Here is a 19883-nt window from a genome sequence, read left to right on the forward strand (position 1 = left end):
TTTTTTTTAATCAGAAAAAGTCATAGGGAAAGCAGTTAAACAAGAAAAACTTTTCTAAATAATTTATTTTATCGTTAGGTATTATTATAATAATAGACAGATGTCATCGTCTCTCGAAATACAATATCTTTCTTATTTCGCTGTTGATAGCCTGACACGTGTTCCGCAGCCATCTTGTATTTTCTCGCGCGCGTGGGATTGTGGGATCTCTCTTATGACTGGATCTAGTTTTGAGAACTCTCTCGAGTCGATCGCGATTGAACCTCGTTTTAGTCGCGATTGAAACGGTCGATGGATGTTGCACTAGGCGAACAGGGTATAATGCTCTAGTTTAGTAGTGTTACAGAGTATAATATGTATATTTTAATACATTTTTTAAAAGAAACAAAACTACTGAGAAATGTTACGTGTGTTTAACAACGGGTTTGGAAAACTTTGAAAATGTTAACAACGGGTTCGGCCGAACCTGTGCAAACCCGCTGAATATCACCACTGCTCATCTATATGTAGCAGTGGTGATATTGTAGCAGTGGTCATCTAATATTGGCTCCTCTGTAATTGACTTGGCTTTGGTTAAGTTAAATAGATTATCTATTGTAACAATATTTTCCGTATTAGATAAAGTGTATAGTAATCATTTTTCGATGAGTATAGTTTTAGATTGTAAATCTAAGAAGGAAATTCGAAAATCATTTAAGAGGTCTATGAGTAAGAGTGAGAGAATTTTTTGGAGGGAAGAAGGTAGTGAGAAGGTAAATTATAAGTATAGGGAATTATTGTGTGTGATTCAGAGTCAGTCAGTATTAATGTTCGAAGGTTTAACTCATTTAATTAAATCGTCATTTTCAGATTGGTTTCAAAGGCCAGTTGGATTTTCCAATTTCGTGTGGTTTGATGTGGATTGTAAGTCGCGTATTGCAAGAAGAAATCAAACGTTGAACAGGATGAGACGAGCAAAGAGTGGAAATAGTGTTGCTGTGAAGAATTTTGTTAAAGAACGTAATGTGACTCGCAATTTATGTAGAGCTAAGAAAAAGCTTTTTTTTTGCAGAAGATCAATAAGAATTTGGCGTCTGGTGATAGTAAACAGTTCTGGCAATTTATTAATTTCTTTGTTAAGAATAAATACAGGGAACTTCCAGATCTTGATTGGGTAGCTTTTTTTTCAAAGAAATTTCACTCTAGTAAATATTTACCGGATATGTCTGTATATAATTGGTGTATGAATTGGCAGGACGAGTTGTTGGACACGGAGATAACACAACAGGAAGTCAAAAAGATACTAGCTACTATGAAAAATGGTACTGCTCCAGGTATTGATGGTATACCGGTGGAACTATATAAGAATTTCCCAGATCTGATTGGATATATGGTAGGTCTGTTTAATAATGTTTATCAATCAGGGATGATTCCTTCAGATTGGCACATATGTAAGATTATTCCTATATTTAAAAAAGGACTTAGAGATTTACCTGACAATTATAGAGCAATTTCGTTACTACCAACAATTTCTAAAGTCTTTTGTAAAATTTTATGTATGTGTTTGATATCTTGGCTGAATAAGTTTGAGATATTTTCAGATTTTCAGGCTGGTTTCCAGTCTGGTTTTTCAACATTGGATAATATTTTTGTTTTATATGCCTTAATACAGAAGTCTTTAAAGAAGAAACGAGGTAAATTTTACGCCTTCTTCGTTGATTTGACGGCGGCATTTGATTTGTTGGATAGAGATCTTTCATGGAGTCAACTTCTGAAGATTGGGTTGAGCTATAAATTTGTAAACTTTTTGATTCAGTTGTACACTAATACAGAAGCGTGTGTGTCTACTAAGGAGAATACGACTGATCTGTTTTTCACGTTAAAAGGTGTGAAACAGGGTTGTGTATTGAGCCCAATATTGTTCAATTTACATTTGTATCCACTTGTAAGTAAACTGAATGACTCTAATTTGGTGGGAATTGATCTTTTAGGAACAGAGGTGAAAATTTTGACATATGCAGATGATTTGGTTGTTATGGCAAATTCGCCTATAGGTCTACAGAGAATGATTGACTTTTTTAAAACATACACTACAGGAGTTAAAACTGTCTGTTAACATTGACAAATCTAAAATAATGGTATTCCGAAATGGAGGAAAACATTCTAAGAATGAGAATTGGTTTTTACAAAATTGCAAAATAGACGTTGTCGATGAGTACAAGTATCTGGGTGTAGTTTTCCAGTCTAACAGGCGTTTTTTAAAACATTTAAAGTATATTCACAGTAAAGTGACCTTTGGAAATGATAAGATTATTAAAGCTTGTGTATCTGGTAGATTGGTACGTTGGAAAGATAAATTAAAATTATTTGAGTCATTTATTCAATCAGTAGTGTTATATGGATCCGAAATTTGGGGCTTTGATTGGAGAGATAAAGATGATAATATACAAATTAATTTTATTAAGCGTTTATATTCTCTAAAGAGATGGATTCCATCGTATATTATATATTTGGAGTTTCAAAGAGTCCCCCTTTATTTTAATATAATAAAAAATAATTTAAAATGGTTACGTAAGCAGTCTGCTAGTAAACTTACAGAGTCTGCTAAAATATTTTTAATTTCCCAAAGAGTATCGTGGGGAGATCGAATTGTGTCTCTGTTGCAGAAATCTGGTTATCGAAAGGATCCGATAATGTTAAATGAAATTGAGACTTCAGATTTTTTAATGAGTTTGGCGAATAATTATGTAACTGAGTTTAAAAACAAGGCGATTAATTACAAATATAATAAATGGTATATGGATGTTTTTAATGAATGGGGGTCGATGACCTATCTGAATTTAGAAAGACCTTTTTGTATTACACAAGCAGTATTATATGTGAGATGTAATATGATTAGAAGAATGTTAAGTCCATGTATGGACTACTGTGAATTTTGTAATACTACTGTTAATTTTGACGCTTTTCATGTAATAACGGAATGTAAGGCGTTGACTGCACTCAGACAAAAGTGTTATGGTGAAGATTGTTTTTCGGTTCAAGCATATAAACGGTTGCTGCAGGACTGGGATAAATATTATTGTATTTATAGTTTTGTAACTAAGTTAAATGATTGACTATTTATTTGTTAAGATTAAGAAACTTTTCCTTTTCAGATGCTTACCACCAGGAGGTGTAAATTAACTATTTAAGTGAACGATTTAGTGTTTGAGAGTTGGCAGCATTTATGGTCGGTGCTTTTGGGCGTATTTTAAATAATTGTTTACTCTTTTGCAGGTAATTGCTTATTTTTGTTTTTTCTTTTATTTCTTTTATTCTGTATACGGTGACCATTCGCTGCCATTTTTTCATTTGTCTTGTTCATATATTTTACTCATAAGAATGTAAATATTATTATTTTGGATGATATTAACCTTGTGCTAGCTTTTATTTTTTCTTTTCAGTCTAAATGTCACGCGTTATATTGTATTAATGTTCTTTTGTTTTGTTATTTATTACAGTTTGTAACTTTAGTTATAATAGCCCGTACATACAGGGTTTTCCTTGTACTAAATAAATAAATAAAAATAAAATAAATAAAAGGTTTATATTTAAAGGCCTGATCTACTAAAAATCAAAATCATTTTCAGTGACATAATGAATACATACATCTTTATTTAAATACCTTTCTTTTGTCTACTAATCCAAACTTTAATATTAAATTTCCTTCAACAAATCGATGCCAAATATTCTCTTGACTCTGTACTTCTAAACGATGGTTATATTCCTCTGAAGAAATATCTAAAATTGATGGTTGTTTAGCAGGTTTGTTATTCTGCTCATCATCATCTTCTTGTAAAGCCAAACCTAATAATCTTGTCATTTGTTTATCATCTAAACCTGGAGTCAGATGATCTGGTACCTTTGATTAATAAAAATTAAAATTGCAGAATATTAATTAACAAATGTGTCATTACTTACATTTTCACAAAATAATTTTGTTTTTGATAAGATAAAACTTGTAAATGTAATAAAACTGCTTTTTTTCTGTTGTATCAAAGAAATTCTCAAATCTCTTCAATTAAATACACCAGAGTGAATATACACCTATGAAATTCTTTTCTTGCTAATAAGAATGAATGCCCTTGTTAAATACAGTGAAAGGCAGGTATAATGAATTTATCTTAAATCTCTTGCCAATTTCCTATATAGCTCAATGCAAAAACGTTTCAGTTTAATAATTATTATTCTAATGAAAATTTCAGTTTAAAATAATAAAAATTCTGTCTGTAATAAAGAACAATTTCATTATAATTAAATCTATAAATGTGTAAATCATTCATTTTTAGTAAATGACGAATATTATGTCAGTCTAGCACTCTCATTTTAAAGGTCTAGTTCAACTAACAATACTAATTTTAATCCTTAGTTATGGTTTCGTTTTGATGCTTTTGCTCTACAGTTATTTCTTTTTAAGTTTACAAGAAAAAAAATAAAAGATAATGTGCAAAAAGGAATTTAAAAAAAAAAAAAACATGTGTCTGACAGCCTACTGGAATGCTGTGTCACAGTACAAGATTTTATCAAAAAAACTTTGATTAAACAAATGACAATAAAAAATTAGACTTCTTTAAAGATGCTTCTTAAAAAATTAACCAAAATCTTTGATTTAAAAATTAATTGCTTAAATGAAAAATACAATAAATTACTTGATATTGACTGCGTAATTCTTCATTACTAGATGTTCCTGGAAGATAGGGCAATATTGGAGGAGCAATCTGTTCATGTAGTACATCCCACGGAACATTCTTAAAAAAGGGATGATTTTTGATAGAAGGATAACCATTGCTATCTGATGCACCCAGTCGTTGTCGTGGATCGAGAACCTAGTATAAAGACAGTTTTAATTTTTAAAGCTTATTTTGACTATGCTGTGAATAGAAATATTCCTACCAATAATTTTTCTACTAAATCTTTTGCCAAAGATAAAAAACCATCAGGAAAATCATACTCTAATGTTGTTATCTTCTGAAATATCAAATATTCATTTCTGTAAGAAAAATGTATATATTATAAATATTAATCACATTTCAGATAAGGTAAAATATTTAAGATATTATATATTTAATACATGTAAGTTTGCAAAATTAAAATTTTCTTTAAATTGACTTTTTGTAAATGCTGATCTTAAATGTTAATTAGTTGTTAATTTTATTGGTGCAAGGGCCATTTTGAACAAACTGCACCATTAAACAAGGTCAGGAGTAAATAAATATACAAATAAATAAATTTAAATATGGTTTATAACAATAGTAAAATATCTAAACATAAACAAGGATAAAAATTATACAAAATAATCATAATAATATCAATACAAAACTCAAACTACTGTACTACAGTAGAGTGTCGATTATTCGAATCAATTGGAAACTGGGGTTGTTCGGAAAATCGATATTTTGACATCACACCTCGTGATGAGTTAAGACTCCCAACATGGTGTTGCAGAAATTGTAATATGGCCTAATGATGTTGTGGAGAGCTATTTTAAGGACTGTTGGGCAATAAGGTCTCTACAAGGTCACCTGATGATAATATTTGTACTTTCTTTGAATAGACAAATGTTAATTCGAGTAACTTTTGGGTTACTAAAGGCAAACATTCTGCTATTCGTCGTTCCCTACTTGCATCTAGCATCAAATATCATTGTTGCTGTGAGGAAAAGGAGCTAGTCTTAGGTGGTGACTGATCAGTGAAAAGATATTTTGGAGTAAATGAAATGTTTGGTTCCTGGCAACCCCACCAATCATGGGTCCAACATTAAGATTCCATCACATGAATAACACCAGGTTTCCCAGAAGCTACAACCTAATTAATGAAGCTGTCATGAGGAATGTATCTTGTCTGATGCGACAATATCTTGTCACAGAGACATGTCAGTCTGGTTTTCTCAATCAGTTAACTCCAAGCAAAGGTCAATGACTAGTCAATTGAATTAAATGGAGTCTTAGTCAAGCCTCCATTTATATGAAGCAAGTGCCAAACAGTGTATTGGAAACAGTATGTTGATTCTCAACTGCCAAGATCCCTCTTTCTGTCATAAAGGTCCCCATCTATAAATGTGGATGGATGTTCAGATCTCCAAAATGGTAAAAAAAGATCTAAACCATCCTTGGTCCCCTCACCACAGACAAACCCATATTGAGGGGTTGATCTTAAATGAAGTTTAAGATAAAATTTATAATAATAAGCATCAATATACTCACGGAGCTCGAAAAGGTGGAAGTCCTGAGACCATTTGATAAATTATACAGCCTAAAGCCCATAAATCTGAACTGAAACAAAAATAAATTTTTGTTAATTTTTTAAATACGTTTTAATAGTACACATATATTTTATATTGAAAAATTTTGTCAAACCTTGATGAAGCATTTTTATCAGTCAGCATTTCAGGTGAAACATACTGAGCAGTTCCAACAAATGAATTCTTTCGAGAAGGTTCTGAACCTAAATTTTAATAAATGAAATTCAATCAAATAAACAAAAAAGTTTTCATATCAGTTTGATAATTTTTCTAAATAATTGTAAACATGACTAACACATCTTCAACATAGAATTATACATTTTTTTAATATACTCTTTCACATAATTGGTCAAAATTATAAAGTAATTATTTGCAACATCTCATATCAAATTTATAAACTACATGACAAAGTCAACATATGTAAACAATTTTATGATAAAAATCAATGACAAGATGTGAGAGAACAAAGACATAATTTCATTGAAATGTATTGGGAACAGTGTCACCCCATTTCTAACTTTCATTAGAGCAAATTTTGGATTTTTCAAAACTGTGCTTCAAATAAATTTATAGCAGTGAGATTATTCAATTCAGATATTACAATAAATGCTAAAGATCATCATTCATTGTAGTAAGAATTCACACAGAGGGAGTTTAGATACTGGAATGGTGTATATTGAGATATTCTTTAAATTTTTATATAAAAAATATTTAATTTTATATAACTTTTCAATCATTTAATAATATATCTTAGTTTTGATCAAAGTTTTGTTTATATTATTATATTTTTACAAATTATTAAGAGTTCTTACCAGATTCATCATGCTGTAAAATTTTTGCTGATCCAAAATCAGTAATTTGAATATGCATCTTATCATTCAATAAAATATTTTCTGGTTTCAAATCCCTACGAAAAAAAGCAAAAGTTTTCATTAATTTTTTATGATGTAGTATTCATTTTATTTATTGATTAGATAAGTATTTTTATTTACTCTGCAACACAATCAAAACTGAATATAATAAAATAAATTCAAAAAATAATTATGTAGCTAACACTGTTAATAATAGCATTAACACTAATGACATATGGAAATTTGTAAAACATGCTTCTACCAATAAAATAAAAATATGTAGGGAGATATGCTTGGGTTCTCACAAGAGATTCGACCTCATCTCTTCAGTTCTAGGGTTTGATATAGTATAATCAGATTTTAATGTCTCAAGTAACTAAAAAAGTATGCTTTCTATATAATTATTTAATTCATTTCTGGCTAGATTTTGTCTTTTCTTCAAGTAGTTATGTGATTTACACATTAAAGTTTATATAATTTAAAATTTTTGCTTGTTAAATTATTATTATTATTATTGATTGAATATTTTATAGATTTACCATTAAAAATCTACCACACACGTTTTTTATACACTAGATGCCCTATTATAATTGTAGATTTAAAACTAAAATTTAACAAAAGTTTAACTCAAATTATTAACTTTCAAAAAAATTATAACATTATTATTTTTTATTTATTTTTTACTTTTCAGTAAAGGATAAGCATACAACTAATATAACTTGTTAAATTTTTTTAAATTACTGCTCAACTTAATTTTTTATAACAATATGACTTAAGTAAATAACTTATCTTGCCAGTCTCTTATCAAAACTGAAAAATTAAAAATGCAACTTTCAGTTTCTAGAATTACTTCATCAAAGTAATAATAAAATTTTATGCAACACATTATATGTATGTCAAAAATACATACAAGTGATCAACCAAATTCCACTTCAATACAAAATAATTATTATAAAGAGATAAAGTTTGGATGTAGGAGGTAATCTCCGAAACTACTCATCCGATTTCAAAAATTCTTTCACCAATATTTAGAATAGACCTTCAGGGTGGACATAGGATGTATATTATTCCGTTAAACATTCATATAAATTAAAAGATATCATCTTTACCTAGATGATATCTTTTAATTTATATGAATGTTTATTTTTAGCATTATATTTTTGATGTCAGTGGGTGGCAAGGATCAAGATGCATACGTATACAAGATAGGTAACCGTGCAGCACAGTCGCATGGTCAGTGAGATATGCAGTGCATGTGCCTGAACTTGTATATTATATAGATGTCAAAATTCCCCGTGGAGGAGAAGGACAAAATTAAGGCTTACTGTGAAGAACTCAGCTTCTACTATACTATTTTAGATACAGTTTTTTTGCGTTTTAATAGGGTTCGTCAAGAGAATGTACACTAAAAAGGGATTTTTCAAAATTCCCTCCTGCAGGGAGTGTTATACATTTATAATAGATACATTTTGAGCAACAGCAATGCGTGGCCGGGTACAGCTAGTACAAAATGAAATCTAATAGACTGAATTATTGCAAAATAAGCATAAACTAAATTGAAATCTTTATCAAGAACACTCTTGATAATCCATCCTCTCAATTACATGGCAATCCCCACATGTGATTGCCTATGTGCTTCTATTTTCATGAAAATGTTCATGTCACACACCATGCTTTCCTATTTATGGGTTTCATTTCTGTATACAATATTACATGTCAGCATGGCATAATATTTTTCTTGCCTGCCTCCACAAAGAATTGGTACCAAAAGGTGATAGGTCATATCACTCATTGTCAAGGCCTATACATTCTCAGTAATCCAGCACACTCACTAATCTGACACTCCGTGCAAAGAATAGCCAGATTAGCAAGTATCTAGTGACAATTCAGAATTTTCATATAATAAAATTTCTACATGAAAACCTTCTAAATTTAAATTATTATTAGATTTTTATCAGGTTATTGGTGTCTGATTCTGGATAAGATTTAACTGTAATCCTACTAAATTCTTATGTTTTAAAAGTATTTATAATTGAATTTTTTTTTGTTCTATTCAGAGCTGAAACTAGTTTAAATCAGCTATTTTATTTGATTATAATAAAAGATATTACTATTTAGCTAAATGTATCTAAAATCATTTATAAGTGAAATTAATGAATTATTTCACTTATATAAAATTAAAATATATAAACTAAAACTAAACAAGCTACACAAAAATGTTGCAATTAGCATTTAATTCTAAAGTAAGGTCAAATTAATTGAACTAATCAAATAACTAAATTAATTAATACTAATATAAACAAAGGACTGACTTACCTGTGAATTATACCTAATTTATGTAAATGTTCAAGGGCAAGAAGAATTTCTGCTGCATAGAATCTTGTACATTCCTCATCAAAGGATCCAACTTTGACAATATACGGTAATAATTCACCATGTTTTGCATAGCTCATTACAAAATCTTAATTAATTAAAGAAAACTCTAAAATAACATAAAAAGTTTAAACTATTTAAGTTGTAAATCTTAGAACTATAGACAAAAAAAATATGAAAACTTTATTTTTTAAATAAACATTACATGATTTATGCAGAGTTATCATTTGTACAAGACAACCTGCATTTTCATTTGCATAATTTGACCAAGATTTATAAGCTGATGTAATGCTACATTCAAAGCACCTTTGCAAGAAATATCAGGGGTGTTCAAAAAGTTCACAGAAAATGTAAATAAAAAGACAGAAAATTGAATTTAGTGCTTTATTTTTCAACATACATTATATTTCAGTTAAAATATTTTTTCATACAATATTGCCATACTTCTAATCCCTTCTGGTGGAAATTAGTGCTATTTGATTCTACAAAATGTTTCACTTGATCTAGAAACTGCCACCCAATGCATTTAATCCCCTTTTTTAAACCTAGAAATTAAAAAAGTCTGATGAAACTAGACGAAAATACCTTATAAAACAAGTCTCAACAAGTTCATGTTCACATCAATTAATTATAAATGTAGCATCCTGTTCACAAATAATAACTACTTTCCAAGAAATTTTTGATATCTCATGTACATGATTCAAATTATTAATAAATGGCAAAACAATGATAAACAAGTGAAACCTGCACTTGTTTACATCTAAAAACTGTATAAGCATTATTATAAATAAGCATTTGAAGATACTAGAAGATGTAAAGTAAAATCTAGCTGTGAAATAAAAAAAAAATTCCAAATTCCAAACATCTAGAAATTATATGCAAAACATACTATCAAAGCTATTAAAAGCATATGTTGTCCCTATACTCACTTATTGTTTTAAAGTAATACACTGGACTTTCACAGATTGCAAGCATCTCCAAAGGAAAACAACAACACTTAGTAAGCATAAACAATATCAACCAAAATTATCTTCAGAAAGACTAACTCTTCTTCATAAAAAAGGTGGCTGCAGCTTGACTAATATAGTTAACCTGCACTAAAACAAATTCTGACACTGTGGGAGTTTTTCCACAAAAAAACAAGAAATGTCAAGATTACATGTTATAACTCTGGCAGACAGTAACCACACACTGAACACACACACATTAAATTTTCTCTAAAATATAATAGTATATGGAATATTATGTGCCTACATATTGGAAGCATTGGTTTCCTTAAGGGAAAAATAAATATCACTGCTTACATAGTTATGTTTGTTTAATCCCACCTGCACAATTCTATTATGGCAGCAGAACATGGGGAAAACCTTAATTTATCAATAAGATGGAGCTCCATGCCATAAACTTGCAATAACTAAGAACTAGTTTAAAGAACAATCTAGTGTTACATTAAAATGACTAGAAACAGTCTCAACTTAAACTTATTGAATGAATCTGGGATAGAATGAAGAAAAAAATGTTAGAGTAAAGCCTCAAGCTGTGTGGCAATGTTGAAAACTGAAATCAGAGATGCTTGGATAAGCATTACACAAGAATCAATACCACATCATGTGGCAGCAGTAAGTCTGAACAAGGCTGGATGAAATATTAAAGTGTAATTTTATTTCATTTACTATATATATTTTTAAAAAGTTTCTTGTCCATTAATAGTGAAGTTTCTACATTTTTGTCTTTCATATGAATTTTATTTTCAAGATATGAATGGAACAATTTGAATAATAATTTTTTTTTTTTATTGTAACAAAACACATTAATCTGAAAATAAAGTACACTAATTCAAAACACTAACAATTTAAAATTTTTAAAGATATACGTTAAGTTTTATATAGTTTATTTCATTAAATGTATTAGGAGTAAACACTAAATTTTCATTAAAAAATACTATATAATTATATATAAAATAACAAGTCCAATATATATTAAAATTTGGCCATCATAAAATTAAGATATTACATTATTTGGACTAAAGATGAATGCTTAAGACACCTTCTTGTAGTTAAGTTTGATAATTAAAAATAAATTAATATACAATATTCTGGAAGAAAATATTGGTCTAGAGCCAAAAAATAAATCTAAAACTTCAGCTTACCATATAGATGTGTTGTCAATAATGCTACTTGGACCACATCTGATCCTCACTTCTAGACCAATTAATTTAGATATAACTATGGATATATAATCATATAGATCACTCATCATTAAATTAATGTTAATTGATTAAAATATATTTCAGTTTAATTAATATTTGATTGTATAATCAAAATTAATTAAAATAAATAAATAAATAAATTTATATTAAATAACAGAGAGACACTGATAATTAAACAAAAAATATAGGGGAAGATCATTCCATATGTGGTCAGTTTNGCATCATTTTTAAGCAAAAAAAATTTTAAAAAATACACGCGTTTTAAGACCCCGGGGGTTCTATATAACCCCGCGCGCCTAACCGTGGGTTAAGATATTACATTATTTGGACTAAAGATGAATGCTTAAGACACCTTCTTGTAGTTAAGTTTGATAATTAAAAATAAATTAATATACAATATTCTGGAAGAAAATATTGGTCTAGAGCCAAAAAATAAATCTAAAACTTCAGCTTACCATATAGATGTGTTGTCAATAATGCTACTTGGACCACATCTGATCCTCACTTCTAGACCAATTAATTTAGATATAACTATGGATATATAATCATATAGATCACTCATCATTAAATTAATGTTAATTGATTAAAATATGAGTGATATTAATTTAGATATAACTATGGATATATAATCATATAGATCACTCATCATTAAATTAATGTTAATTGATTAAAATATATTTCAGTTTAATTAATATTTGATTGTATAATCAAAATTAATTAAAATAAATAAATAAATAAATTTATATTAAATAACAGAGAGACACTGATAATTAAACAAAAAATATAGGGGAAGATCATTCCATATGTGAACAGTTTCACCAAAAAACCACTTAAATTTTGCAAAGTCTATCTTTTCAAAAACATTCCCACATTTATTGTTAACTGGTATCCATGTAATGAGTCTGAAGTATGAACTTCAGCAAGATGAAGGCAAACCAATTTCAGGGAAGTCTTGTTTAACTTTTCCAGGTAACACTTGTAAGACTCTCAGTCAGCATGTTTTGCAGCATTCCAGTTGAGACTAAACCATGAAGAAATATGTCTATTGGGATGCATGTATGTTATATTGTTGTCAAATCACAAGATTTGTCACTATCACTCACATAGTAAAAACTGCACCATTTCCTCAATTTGATATTCCACTACCAAATATGTCCAGTAGTAGAACATCTAAATTCATCCACTGGCAAAATGGATTTTGTTTATGTTGCAACAGGCTAAAATTGAATCTTTTAAAAATTAATCATTATTAGAACTATATCTGGAATAATTAATAGGTTTTCTAGATGAGTAGTGATCTTCAAATTGCCACTGTTGAGTACTGCCTGAGTAGAAATACAGAATGGATCTGCAACTGATGACAAACTTATCACATACCTTGCAAGGGTTCACAAGTAATCACAATCACAGATAAAAAAACACATGTAGTTGACATAAACGACACATTTGCTAAGCTGCCACTATCAATACCTATAGTTTCTTCATCCTTTATGAATGTCAGAGACATTTTTATTTACTATCCCTCTTGATGGACTTGCCAATGTTGGTTAATATTAAAACATTTTATTATTAGCATGCGCAGCTTATGATTTTAAGTGAACAGTGAATATTATGTAATCAGCATTTTTATATTGTGAAAGGAATGTCACTTATCTGCTTTGAGAATCATTTTGTAAATCACTTAAATACAAATGATGGTAGTTTTAAACTTTTTAGAAAATGTGAATATTTGAATCTGCTTTGTTCATAACTTCATGTTGAAGAAGGTAGAATGTCACTGTCCAGTTGTATATCACCCTGCTCCATGACTGAATGCATGAGTGACTTGCTGTTATTGGAAAGTTAAGTTTTTTCTGGGTAATTCACTTTTGATACTAATGAAATGTTGCTTCTAAATTAGGGCAATGGATAGAACTGTAGCAGTGTATAATTAAATTTATTCTCCAAAGTCTCGATTCACAACAAATGAATGTAAACTAAAAAGTGTCCAAATGTGGAATAGCTCCCCTAAACTTTCTAATTTCAAAGATTTTACTCTTAATGAGAAATAATCACTAAATAATAAACAATAAAAGGATACATAATCTATCTGAATCTTGAAATGTACAATACAATTTAATGAAAAAAGGACTTGGATGATTATTGAGAATATTCATTATTTGTTTTTCTCTCATAATTGCTTTTTGCTTTTTCTCACGAATAATGTGTCTTTTTTCACAAACTTTAACTAAAAATAATTTTGTAATCATTAGTATAATTAAAATATGATTATAATAATTTATCAAAATACTTAGTATATTAAGTTTAAAAATAATCCCGTCTTTTATCTTTTCTTGAATACTAATTAAAAGTAGATAAGACATTTGTATTCTTACTATCAGATATAATAAATAAAATTCATTCACAAGAATTCAGTTATTTTTAGTTTGTTAACAAGTAATACACAGAGCGATAATTATCATTAAGGATATCAATAACGTTTTACATCAGTAAGCTATAATTAAACCAATAAAACTCCATCCACATATTTAAAACTCTCATTAGCCGTAAAGAAGAATGTAAATGTAAGTGCATATTCTAGAATTTTCATAATCTTAGAAAACTATTTCATTTAAATTATAAATTTTCAAGCAAAATTCTAGTTTTTATCAGATACTCAACCTTACAATTTAATCTGATAGAAACATCAAATTGCAAAAAATTAAAAAAGTAGATACAAAAAAAAAAAAAAAAGTTGTGATTTCTGTATGAGCAAAAAAAGTAAAAAAAAAAAAAAAAAGCTTATGCACTTCATCTTAAGACAGTCATTGTAAGCTTTCAAATTTCAGAAAATTTGCTTTGTTAAATCATTATTTTACTAAATTAGAATTTAAGAAAAAACTTTATATGTTGAGATGTTTTCTTTTCCTTCTGAATATACTGGCAGCACAAAGATTTTTATAACATATTGTAACTTGGAGCATTTTACTTATCAAATACAAAGTAATAAAACATGCAATGTTTTAAAATCTATATGTTAACACGTTCATGACGTTATGAGGCACATGTGACTCGTATAGACATGTCTAGTTAGGGCAACAGATATGGGGCGACAGACGGAGCGACGCATATGTTTTGATAACATAATTCTACAAACATCAAATATATATTGATATTATTTTATTACATGCAATAAAATATATAAATTTAATAGTATGAGGCACAGGTGACTCGATCCGCCCTGTATTAAAATAGACTACGTGACTCGTAACGCCCAGCAGAACATAAAAACCAGTATTAAAATAGCATACTAATTTTCCCCCTAAAACATATCATCAAAGAGAAAAACGTCTATAATAAAGCACTAAAAAAATTCAATACCTAAATAATAATGAACATATTAAAATTACATCATATGCTTAAGATAATAACTGCATGATAACCACAGTAATTATATGTCTCTCAGCTATGATATAATTACACTGATTAGTGCAAACTGACTTCATGTATAGAATATAACCTTATATAAAAATACTTGAACATTTTTTTTAATGTTTATTGTACTAAAATTAGAATGGCAATTGAAGCCCAAGGTTAATAAAATTTAAAAAATTCCACACATTCAAAAATCTAATCTTCATATATAAAGGTTTTTTAAGGCATTTTCTGAAACTTACTTGCATATTCCTTATTTGATTGCACATCTTTTCCAAGATATACCTGCAATAAAAAGATTTAGTTATTAACTCAATCTTCAAGCTGTTAAAAATTTTACATTTACAAATAAAATACTTACAGTTGAAAATGATCCTTCTCCTATAAGTTTTCCAAATATAAAATCTTTTGGAGATTTTTTCATTTGCGATGACTGTAATTGTACTGGAGGAGTTGACGTATCTGGACAGCTTAAATTGGTATCATTACCTATTGATGAGCTTCCTATTGAATTCTTCATGGGTGGTTCTCTTACAGGTCTTTGAATAGACTAAAATAAAAATGATTGATTAAAATATAATAAAACAAGAAAGTTTAAAAAAAAATTATATTTTGACATTTTATGAAAGTTATTTTTTCTCTATCTTGTCAACATTATATTTTAAGTACAGAATCTTTTAAAAGCTGAAACTTTTCTAGCATTTATTTAGACTGTTGTTTAATTTATGTATACAGTCTTTGTGATATTTTATTTATTCTGATGATAAAAATATTCAGCACTTGCTTGGACAAACTGTAATCGCACTGCATGTCAAACCAAAAACAATGAAACTAACAAAATTCATAAAGGAAACATTTTGTCGAGAAAATAGTGTCTGGCAATATCAGATGTTTTTAAATCTGCTCTAAATGTTTATAAGTGTATATATTGTAGATTAACTGCCTGTGTTAAGCAATCTAAAAAAAATTATTCTGGATAAGAATGCACTAGCAGCATTTACAATTTCAAAATTTTAGAAACAGCTATTTTATTGTAAATGTATTGATCAAAAAGTCTGGCAAAAGAAAAAAATAACAATGACATGACTCTTTTTTAACTTGTTCGACTTTACAAACGTACTCGATATTTAAATAGCTAAAAGAATCATGCTTACTTTAACCATGAATCCTGTCTATAAGAAGGTATTCTGCTTAAATTAAATTTAAATTATATAAGAAGCTATTCTGCTTAGATCAAATTTTATTTAACTTGAAACAACTTACATCAAAGTGTTTTTACATCTCCTTAAATGAGATTTTATTAAAACTTGTGAATCATTAATCAAAGAAACTAATCAGTTGTTGGTAATGTCATCTGCTAATGAATTAAACAATGAATTTTTCACAAAACACTTTTTACAGTGTTTTGTGAAGATGACAAGAAATACTACAACTGAACAACCAATATTCAGTTGGTATTAGCTACAAAAATACACCTTTTGAAAGTGACTGACACAAACTACAATGAAACCATCTAAAAAAACATCTACTAAACAGTTATTTCTTGCAAATAGAATTTCTGACAATTAAGAAAAATTCCTATCCACTTAATTCCTTGCCAAAAACTGAGAATGATTACAAAATAATATAATCATACGTAAAATAGTGCAATAAGTAATTCATTCCATTTAAGTACAAATTAAAAACTTATTGTGTAAATAGTTCTATGAACAATTTGCTAAATGTAAATTATTTGATACATGAATAGTTATAAAATTAAGATAAATACAGCATAAGAACATATATCACAACATCAGGTAAGTCCAGCAACATTATTTAAAAGCTGGATAAATGTTTCAGATCTATCCCTAAGACCTTTGTCATGTAGGAATCATTCTAAAATGAAATGTTCGAAAAATGCAAAATTTGAACACACAAATGAAAATGTAGCACACATGCATGCTATTTGATTAGAAGACAGTTTAATAGTGTAGAATTGTATATCATTTAGCACACATACTTCTTGTCTTTGTTATTAATACAATTACCATTACTGTTACCCTTAAAAATGCCAAGGCTTCCAGATCTCTGATCTTTTCTCCCGATAAGGGCATTCTTAATAAAATTCTTATTTAAAATACAAATGATGTAATAGCACTTCCCATTACAATGTCATATCGATGCTTGAACATCCTCTTCATTACTGAGTGCTGAGTGGTGCCTATGAAGACATATCCTATCAAATCTGTCATTGCATAGAGAAATCTTGTATATACCAGGGTTTCAATTTTATTCCATCACTTTTTGCTGATAAAGCGACAGTAAAATGATATTTCTTGTGACATGTTATCTCAATAGGAACAAACTTGCTACCAGTTGCTGTAATCATGGTGCTTCCATGCATATTACAACACACTGATGTCTCATCCACAGCTATAATTGCAACTCACTGATGCACTTTTCTTCTCACACATTGGAAATAGTCATTGTATACTATACTATAATGACACTAGCATATCAGTAGTACCCAATGATCTTTTTGAACAAGCAATGTCTTTTGTCTCATGGACAAGTGGTTAATTTCATAAATTTTTCTAGCCATCTTCCGCTAGCTGTGAACATCACATTTTGTTTATCACTTTCATCTAAATAGATGAAGATTTCTCGTCTTGTCCATCACCACCGTCTGAAGACACAGTTATTTTTCTTTTGCTGCTCACATATCCATTGCAGAAACTTTTCTTCTAATTCTTCACTATCTTCTACACTACTCCTTCCAACCTCTGCTTCATTCTTATTTTTGATAGCGGTAAGAGTGTCCTGCTTGCTCCTTCACAAGTGAAATTATCAAACAAAGATTGGTTATCCTTGCTACCAAGGACAATTTAATAGAGACAGCCACCACTCAAAACGAGAAATTTGCATCAGCCATCAGGGATATTAAAGAGGAGATTGACAAGCCGTGCAAGGCGCAACCTCATAGCTCCTTGGGTGAGAATAGAGCTCTTACTACTAGCTATAGTGATGCCTTAAAGAGGGATATCCAGCCGCCTCAACCGACTCGTGAACCTCCAAAGCCTATACATACTGTCCTTGTTTTTAGTGACAAAAAAGAAGACAGCTCAGAAAAAACACAAGCATTGTTTACTGATAACATAAAGCCAACTGAGGTTGGTCTAGGGATCCAGAGGCTTAGAAAAATCAACAATGGCGGAGTGGTGGTAGACCTGGTGGGCGACGTTGATGTGGAATTCTTCCAAGAAAAGGTAGATAAAATCCCAGGGCTGTGTGCAAAGATTGCTAAGAAGCATTGTCCTCTGATAAAATTAGCATCTGTCTCAGCTTCTGTAGAAAGGGAAATTCTGACAAAATGCATACACGAGCAAAATGTTGACATCAACACCTCCCAGGACTACGATAATTTTGATAAATTTCAGAACAAAATCAGAATCAGATTTTCTATCAAACAAAGAGATTCTAATTGCACTACATGGGTTTTTGAGGTTTCCCCAAATTAAGGGATATGCTGCTAAAAGAAGGGAAAATCTGTGTGGAATGGACTAGATTTCCAGTCTATGATTTTGTGCCAACAAACCAATGTTTCAGGTGCCTAAGATTTGGGCATTATGCCCGGGACTGTACATTACAAACAAGGGTCTGTAGCCACTGTGGTGAGGATCATCTGTTCAAAGACTGCACCAACAAAAAGGAGAGACCAAGATGTGCAAACTGCATCAGAGAAAATTTTAAAGAAAATGATCATAACACCATGGATAGATGCTGTCAGGCCTATTTAAGGGCCAAGGCCCAGGCCATTGAGTGCAGTGGCTATGTTACCTAACAACTGTCTCCTGGTTGTGTTTCTTCTCAACATCTTTCATTGGTATTTTCATCTCAACGTTTTTTCAACTTGTTTTGTCCTGTATTCATTCCACTATAACTATGCCTGTTATCCGTTTCATGTTTACTGTTACCATCACATTGTACCCAATGTGTTTCGTGCCCCACATCTTTTATCTTGTACAACCTCTTTTGTAAGTGTATTGTAATCACATATTTACATGTAAGAGATTGCATTCCAGTGATGTTATTGTATTGTGTACCTATTTTGCCTGTGCATTTTACCTTTATATTACAATTAATTATGTATTTTGTAACACCTTTAACTATTTGTATCTTTATTATTGTAATTTGTTACCACCGGGTAGTGCTCACAGCAGAGCCCGGCATGTATCATTGTGTGCATTAATAAAGAAATGAATGAAGCGCAAATTCAATTTGCAGAAAACAAAAAAAACATCAGATAATATGCCTGATAAAATGCCAAACAATATGCCAAATTCTTGGGCTATGTAAAGGCTATAATTAAATATTAGAAATTAAATAATTTGCTAGATGTAGGCAGTTATGCAGCCTTCTCATATTAAATTTAATAATTATAAATAATTAATTTTTAATTTAGATATTTCTAAAATTTAAGTTGGAATTGGTCATTAAATTTAATACAAGATGGCAGCATAACTGCCTGCCTCTAGTAAAATTGTCTCTTCCTCCATACCCACATGCAAACATGTCTAGATCATCCTGACACGGGATTAACGATTGTCCCAATAAAGTCAGCTAACTTACACATTTTTTTCATTTTCATTTTTTTTTTTGGTAGACTAATGAATAAAAATTTTGACACAACAGATCATGTAAAATACCATTGAAGCATTGTGATCAAATATGTAATGCGGAATTATTCATTAAAACATTATTCCTATTTCTTTCTAAGTGACAGCTTAACATATTAATT

At 29.5% G+C, this 19883-nt stretch overlaps 1 protein-coding gene across 1 annotated transcript in view; it reads right to left on the reverse strand.

The window, feature by feature from the left end:
• The window catches only part of LOC111640149 (3-phosphoinositide-dependent protein kinase 1-like), a 43961-nt gene that overhangs the window by 6150 nt on the left and 17928 nt on the right, over nucleotides 1-19883 (reverse strand). The window contains exons 2-11 of the mRNA XM_023386144.1: nucleotides 15468-15656; nucleotides 15349-15391; nucleotides 13773-13919; nucleotides 9427-9571; nucleotides 7072-7166; nucleotides 6375-6462; nucleotides 6222-6290; nucleotides 4912-5008; nucleotides 4668-4844; nucleotides 3644-3880 (exon numbers count right to left, since the gene is read on the reverse strand). Coding sequence (XP_023241912.1) covers nucleotides 3644-3880; nucleotides 4668-4844; nucleotides 4912-5008; nucleotides 6222-6290; nucleotides 6375-6462; nucleotides 7072-7166; nucleotides 9427-9571; nucleotides 13773-13919; nucleotides 15349-15391; nucleotides 15468-15656 — 1287 coding nt within the window. The remainder of the gene's footprint in view (nucleotides 1-3643; nucleotides 3881-4667; nucleotides 4845-4911; nucleotides 5009-6221; nucleotides 6291-6374; nucleotides 6463-7071; nucleotides 7167-9426; nucleotides 9572-13772; nucleotides 13920-15348; nucleotides 15392-15467; nucleotides 15657-19883) is intronic.

This window comes from Centruroides sculpturatus, unplaced genomic scaffold (genome assembly GCF_000671375.1).
Source record: "Centruroides sculpturatus isolate CEXI.00-Female unplaced genomic scaffold, Cexi_2.0 scaffold1432, whole genome shotgun sequence".
Taxonomy (NCBI): Eukaryota; Metazoa; Arthropoda; class Arachnida; order Scorpiones; family Buthidae; genus Centruroides; species Centruroides sculpturatus.